This window comes from Uranotaenia lowii, chromosome 2 (genome assembly GCF_029784155.1).
Source record: "Uranotaenia lowii strain MFRU-FL chromosome 2, ASM2978415v1, whole genome shotgun sequence".
NCBI lineage: Eukaryota > Metazoa > Arthropoda > Insecta > Diptera > Culicidae > Uranotaenia > Uranotaenia lowii.
This window is the reverse complement of record NC_073692.1, coordinates 197,001,187-197,008,816: the sequence shown is the minus strand read 5'-3', so window position 1 is coordinate 197,008,816 and position 7,630 is coordinate 197,001,187. Positions and strand designations below refer to the sequence as shown.

Genomic DNA, 7,630 nt, shown 5'->3' with positions numbered 1-7,630 from the left:
GCTTTTCAAGTTATTGTCTGGCTTTAAAAAAGTTTCAGTGATGGCAGCAATATGTATGTTTTGAGTTTTCAAAAATAAAAAGAATTCATCTTGGTTAGCCAGCAAAGATCTAGCATTCCAATTCATAATATTTAAACATCTTGTTTATTACCAAACCTAAAATCAATACTTTTCCAAATAATGTTAAGAAAAGTAACACGAAACATCGTTACAGAAGTCAAAAATCTCTAGTTTATAGTTAGTGTAAAATTTCTATAATTATTTTTTGTTAAATGTCAAACGTAAAAAATTGAACCATCCTAGTGTAAGAAATAGCATAGCAGTGAGTTACCGGATGAATTGTTTTGAAACGGTAACTCACCAACCAGCTGATACAACAACAACAACAAGTCAGCATAAACCAGTCAAAATAAATTCTCGTGGCAGCAACATCGTCTCCGTGTTGTTTGTTCCGTCGGTCGAGTAAATTAATAAAGTATTGTTTTATTCGTGAAATTCGGTGTATATTTGCGTTTCCAAATCGCATCCGAAACCCGTAACGACAAATATTGTGCTGTGCGACGAATTGTGGACCGATTAAGTGCACAACAAAACCTTCCTCCTGACCCGTCGGCAGTGGAGAAGCTGCGAACAAAGCGCTAATTGATTGGCTCACCCGAGGTGTACCCGCTGCTGTTGCTGTTCATTGCTGTGTCACGGAAGCAGCAAATGGTAAAGCCTCCGATCTAATTTGAACCCGGTAAGCTACCCCCTGAATCCTCAACATTGGTCCTTCGGCCGGATCGGAGGAATTCCCCATACGGAAGGTAGCGGTGAGTACACCATTTTATTTACTCAACGCGCTGGCTGCATCAAGTTGGGCCATTTTGTACTGCTTTACATTGTTTTACGAGCCAAAAAAAGCGCACAAAGAAACCAAGCCAAGCCAACATCACAAAGCCGTCAACAGCTGCTAATTTTGACCTGCTGTTATGTGGATGTTTTACACCGGTCAGCAAAAATTGGGAAAGTAGATTTGATTAATTTTTTGGCGAAAAGTTATGGACTTGGAATTTTTCTGGCGAATTCAGTCCTTTTGCACCTGAGGCTTATATTGGCTATATTGGATTGATTGATATTATATGCGATTGGGTGTGAGTGGGTGGCAGTCTTCGCGAAAGAATTGTGTGTCGCGTCGGGAAGGATTTTTGCGTCGAATTTAACACACAATTCTCGGTTCCGTTTCGAATCAAAGATTGATACACCGCGACGGGAAGGATTTAATCGTACGATTTGTATCATTCTTCGTCGTGTAGAAGTGTAAATCCGCGACGGGAAGGATTTAATCGTACGATTGGTTTACACTTCCGCCGTCGTGTAAAAACCAGTACATCGGTTCGGGAAGGATTTCGTTTGCGTTTTTTGTGCTGTGTTTTCGTTATCGTATAGTGGTGGTAGCGAGTGTCAGTGTATTCCAACATGCCGAAAACCAAGTCAGACGAAAGAGTGGAGGATGCCATCATTCGTCGCAAGGCCATTCTGACAAATCTATCGGATGTTGAAAGATTTACGAGGGAGTTCAACGTGGATCGAGATGTTGGGCGCCTTCAAGTTCGACAAGATCTAGTTGATCGGATCTACGACCAGTTCCAGAAAACGCAAACCGTCATCGAGAAGTGGGATGGGCCAGACCGGCTCGAAATGCGTTTGGCTGAGAGATCGACCATCGAGGAAAGGTTTTGTGAGGTGAAAGCATTCCTGTTGAACAATATCCCGGAAAGGTTGAGCAGTTCTACATCAGCAGAGCCGACCGTACCAACCAGCACAGCTATGTTTCACCTACGTCTGCCCAAAATAGATCTACCGAGGTTCGATGGTGATTTTTCGCGATGGTTGTCGTTCCGAGACACGTTCAAGTCCATGGTGCACTCGAATCCAGATGTTCCAGCGGTTGCAAAGCTGCAGTACCTGCTACAAAGTTTAGAAGGCGATGCCAAGAAACCTTTCGAGTCCGTGAACGTAGAGACTGACAACTATATCATAACTTGGGATGCGTTGATGAAGCGGTATGATAACCAGCGGTACCTGAAACGACAGCTCTTCAGGGCAATGTACGACCTCCAACCTTTGAGAAAAGAATCTGCGAAGGATCTCCATGCATTGACGGATGACTTTGATCGCCATGTGAAGGCCATGGCTAAACTGGGTGAGCCGGTAGGTTACTGGGATACACCGCTAGTGAATCTTCTGTGCTACAAGCTGGATCCAACGACTCTGCGAGCCTGGGAGGAGAAAACGAGCGACCTTAGAGAAATCACTTACCAAGAGTTGACCGATTTCTTGTATTCTCGAGCGATGATGCTGAAGACGATCGTTTCAGAAGAGCAGCGCAACCTACAAGCGATTCCAGCGAGGATGACGGGATCCCAACCGAAGAAGGCGTTCCGATTAGTAGCCAATCCTGTTGCGTCTGATCCAAAACCCGATTTACCAGTGTGCGTAGTATGTTCGGAACGACACCATCTATTTCGCTGTAGGCAATTCGCAAGTTTTTCTCCCTACAACCGACGGCAAGTTGTCACATCCCATCGTTTGTGTTGGAATTGTTTCAATTCCGGCCATTTATCACGATCCTGTTCCTCCAGACACACTTGTCGTTTCTGCAATGGAAAGCATCATTCTCTCCTCCATGATGCGATCAAGTCCACCAACTTCAATTCGGTTCCGAAACCAACTTCGCTTTCATCGAAGCCGCCACTCCCAGCTCCGCAGCGCAGTACCGCTCCTCCAGATGCAGATCCGCAACCATCATCTTCGAGCCAACAAGTCTGTATGACTGTTCAGACATCAAACAGTACAGTTTTGTTAGAAACAGTAATGCTTCTGGTGGTTGACAGTACGGGGAAGGAAATTCCGGCGCGGGCGCTCCTTGATTCCGCTAGCATGTGCAGCTTCATGACGAAGAAGTTGGCCAACACTCTCGATCTCCGCCGTTCTACCGTTGACATTGCCGTTTCAGGGATTGGTGAATCATCCAAGCAGATCAAGCGCCAGTTAACAGCGAAGATTCGCTCAACCGTAACAAAGTACGCCACGAAGCTAGATTTCCTTATCCTCAAAAGGCCAACAGTTTGCCTACCGACAGTGAGAATTGATGTTGCTGCTTGGAAAATTCCCGACGTTGACCTGGCTGATCCACATTTTTTCATTCCTGCGGACATTGACCTCATCGTTGGCGGAGAAGTGTACCATGAACTTCACGGCGGCAGCAAGATTTCCCTCGGCAATGAGATGCCGACTTTAGTGGAGACTGTTTTTGGATGGGCTGTATCCGGATCGGCTCCGATAAATTCCTCCGTAACACCCCGGTTATGCCATCTTACGACCATCGATCGAGACCTAGAACAATCCATCGAAAGGTTCTGGGAACTCGAATCTCTGTTGCCGTCCCAAGCTCTGTCAGCTGAAGAAACAAAGTGTGAAGAAGTGTTCAGTGCTACCACCACTCGCGATTCGTCCGGTCGTTTCGTAGTTAGATTGCCACTCACTAGTGACCCCCTGGTACGTGTTGGTGAATCAAGATCCATCGCCGAGCGCCGCTTCCAAAGTCTAGAGAGGAGACTTAAGCGAGATCCTGCCACTCGAGAAGCCTACGTTTGTTTCATGGCCGACTACGAACGTTTGGGCCATATGATTAAGTTGACTGATCCAGTAGACGACTCTGTCCCCCACTGCTATCTACCACATCATCCAGTCTTCAAGGAGTCAAGCACAAGCACCAAAGTCCGTGTTGTTTTTGACGCTTCGTGCAAGACATCAACCGGTTACTCCATCAACGATATGCAGTTGGTGGGACCTACTATCCAGGACGATCTACTGTCGATCATTATGCGCTTCCGAACCCACCCAATCGCACTCGTAGCCGACATTGAAAAGATGTACCGCCAAATACAACTGCACCTAGACGACTGTACGTACCAACGCATTCTCTGGCGCCAAAGTCCTGAAGAGCCTCTCGCAACGTTTGAGCTGCAGACTGTGACGTACGGTTTCGCTTCAGCACCATTTTTGGCCACGCGCGCTTTACAACGTCTCGCTGAGGATGAAGTCAGTCGTTTTCCTGTTGCCACCCCAGTTTTCAAGAACGACTTCTACGTTGACGACTGTTTGACTGGTGCCGAAGATGTCGAATCCGCCGTTCAACTCCGCCGAGAAGCATCCGCTCTAGCTGCTTCTGCCGGTTTACCACTCAAGAAATGGGCATCCAATGTTCCTGAAGCGCTTCGAGGTATTCCTCCAGAAGATTTAGCCGTATCCGCAATCCACAGCCTGCAGGACGATCAGGCTGTCTCTACGCTCGGACTTGTTTGGGAAACAAGGTCTGACGTTCTACGTTTTCGAGTCCAATTGCCCCTGCCAGCTCCAGTTCTCACAAAGCGCAAGATAATGTCGTACATCGCCCAGATCTTCGATCCACTCGGTTTGGTTGGACCGATTATTACCGTCGCCAAACTGTTCATGCAGCGTTTGTGGGGACTTCGAACAGAGAACGGAGAATCTTTCGAATGGGATCGCCCACTACCAGCGTCGTACCAGGCCGATTGGAAGGAGTTTCATAGCACGCTGGATACCATCGCCACGATCCAAGTTCCTCGATACGTGTCTTCCGCCAATGCCACATCCTTTCAGTTGCATTTCTTTTCGGATGCGTCGGAGAAGGCCTACGGCAGCTGCTGCTACATTCGGTCCGAATGTAATGGAGTCGTCCGTGTCATATTGCTGACATCGAAGTCGAAGGTCGCACCGCTGAAGAGCCACCATAGCATTGCCCGTTTGGAACTTTGTGGAGCCGTTCTGTCTGTCAGCCTATCCGAGAAGGTCAACCGTGCTCTCAAGTTGCCTGCCGAAGTGTTCTTCTGGACTGATTCCTCGACGGTTCTTCAGTGGCTACAATCACCGCCCAATCGCTGGAAGACATTTGTGGCCAACCGAGTGTCTAAGATCCAGAATTCGACCGATGTAGATTTGTGGATGCATGTTCGCGGAGAATCGAATCCAGCCGATGTTCTGTCCCGTGGAATAAGTCCGCCTGAGCTCGTCAATCATCCGCTTTGGTGGACTGGATCTCCATGGCTCCAGTTACCGCCTTCGCAGTGGCCACGAACCGAGTTGTCAGCCTGCCAAACCAGTTCGACGAGTGAAATGAGAGTTCCAGTTGCCGCGCTTCCAGCTGTCGTGAAGGATGACGAGTTTGCAGATCGTATCTTCGGAATGTACTCCAGTTACCAAAAACTCAGGCGCTCCATCGCTCACTGCATGCGATACTTCCGCTTGTTGAAAGCTGCTGCACGGAAGACGAAAATTGACCCATTCCAAGCACTTACCACCGCCGATCTGCAAGAAGCAGATTTGACACTGTGTCGTCTTGCCCAGAAACAGTGTTTTCCTGAGGAATTAGCCACCCTAGCATCGTCCGGTCGTCTTCCGTCTTCATCGCAGTTGAAGTACATCCGTACAAAACTAGAATCAGATGGAGTCATTCGGATTAGAGGAGTTCTGGCCAACGCAACCGTTCCGGAAGCTACGAAACATCAAGTTGTTCTGCTCGCGAAACACCCGCTTTCAAACCTGTTGGCGAAGTATTATCATGAGAATTTAATTCACGCCGGCCCACAACTAATGCTCGCCACGATCCGTCAAAAGTACTGGATCATTGGTGGACGCAATCTAGTGCGCCGCACATTCCATGAGTGCCACAAATGTTTCCGATGCAGACCAAAGATGATCCAGCAAAGCATCGCAGATTTGCCTACGTCTCGTGTTGCGCCCCGAAGACCGTTTGCCGTTTCTGGTGTGGACTATTGCGGACCAGTTTACATCAAGTCTCTCGTCCGTAACCGAGGCCCAACGAAGGCATACGTTTGCATCTTCGTTTGCTTTACCACACGTGCCGTTCACATCGAGTTGGTGTCTGATCTCTCCACGCCGGCCTTCATCGCTGCTCTTCGCCGATTTTCTGCCCGCCGAAACTTTCCCCACGAGATCCACAGCGACAATGGCACTGCGTTCCGAGGTGCAAACAACGAGTTGCACAGAATTTACCAGATGCTGAAAACCGAACACGGAGGACGCAAGAACATCCTGGATTGGTGTGCAGAATCTGGAGTTGCGTGGCATTTCATACCACCTCGATCGCCCCATTTCGGAGGTCTATGGGAAGCAGCAGTGAAATCAGCGAAGCACCATCTATTGAGAGAAATAGGCCACTCCAACATTTCCTACGAAGACATGACGACGTTACTAGCCGAGGTGGAGATGTGTCTGAACTCCAGACCCTTGATTCCGATGCCAACCGAATCCGACGAGTTGGAAGCCCTGACACCTGGACATTTCCTTGTCGGTGAAAGCCTGCGATCTCCACCCGAAGAAGACGTCGCAACTGTTCCGGACAATCAACTGTCGCATTGGAAGCTCACGCAGAAACGGTTCCAACGAATCTGGCGTAGATGGTACCCAGAATATCTGCAGCAGCTTCAAGCCCGAGCCACCAAGCACCGTAGACCATCAACTGTAATCCAGCCCAACCAAATGGTGATCATCCAAGACGATCTGCTTCCGCCAGCCCAATGGCCACTAGGGATCATCACAGCCGTTCATCCTGGGAAAGACGGCGTCGTACGAGTGGTCACCTTACGCACTGCGAAGCGAGATGTCGTTTCCAGGTGTGTCAACAAACTTGCTCTGTTACCCGTACCAGAACAACCCGAACCCAATCCAGCTGATGAGCAGCCCGTTGGAGAACCGGTCACCGCAGTTCCTGAAAACAACCAATGAGTAGAGCTGCACTCTAAGACAGCTCCTGTACGAAATTTCATGGATCAGGTGATTGCGGTTCCAATATTTTTAAACGTTGTTTGTTGGTCTACTTGGTTCCCTTTTGCTTCCCAGAACCACTTGTCGTCGTCTCCGCCTGTATATTGCGGACCTCCCAGAACCAGTAGTCGCAGATTGCAGCCTGAATGAGTAGAGCTACACTCTAAGTTAGCTCCTGTATATCAATTTTGAAAATCAGGTGATTGCCATTCCAATACCCCCTTATTTTGTTTGTTGGGCTACTGGGTTCCTTCTTGCTCCGCAGAAATCAACGCTCCAAGTGTGGTCGCACTTCATCATTTCCGGCTTCGTGTGGTGGACATCTCCTCCCATCGGATTCCTAGCACTGGCTTATTGATAGCAGTAGTCGGTGGTCGCAGCTTATATGAGTAGAGCTACACTCTAAGTTAGCTCCTGTATGAAAACCATTAGCACCAGGTGATTGCGGTTCCAATCATTTTATTTTATGTTTGTTGGTCTACTGGGTTCCTCTTTGTTCCAGAAAGCAAAGCTCCAGATGGTGTCCGTACCGCCCAGTACCAATCGCTCCTCCTGCTCTCCTGGTGCCATGATGCGTCCTGTTGGTCCACGCAGTCGAAGATGAAGGAAATCGATGAAGGCTCCTCAATAATATCGAAGCAGTGTTGAAATGTCCGTGCCATTTCAAGGTGGCCGGAATGTTTATTACCAAACCTAAAATCAATACTTTTCCAAATAATGTTAAGAAAAGTAACACGAAACATCGTTACAGAAGTCAAAAATCTCTAGTTTATAGTTA

At 48.2% G+C, this 7,630-nt stretch overlaps 1 protein-coding gene across 1 annotated transcript; it reads left to right on the top strand.

Moving 5' to 3' along the window:
• The first annotated feature begins 1,458 nt into the window (after positions 1 to 1,458).
• LOC129742239 (uncharacterized) lies at positions 1,459 to 6,813 on the top strand. Its single transcript, XM_055734113.1, has one exon. The coding sequence runs from the start codon at positions 1,459 to 1,461 to the stop codon at positions 6,811 to 6,813; it is 5,355 nt and encodes a 1,784-aa protein (XP_055590088.1).
• The last annotated feature ends 817 nt before the right edge of the window (positions 6,814 to 7,630 follow it).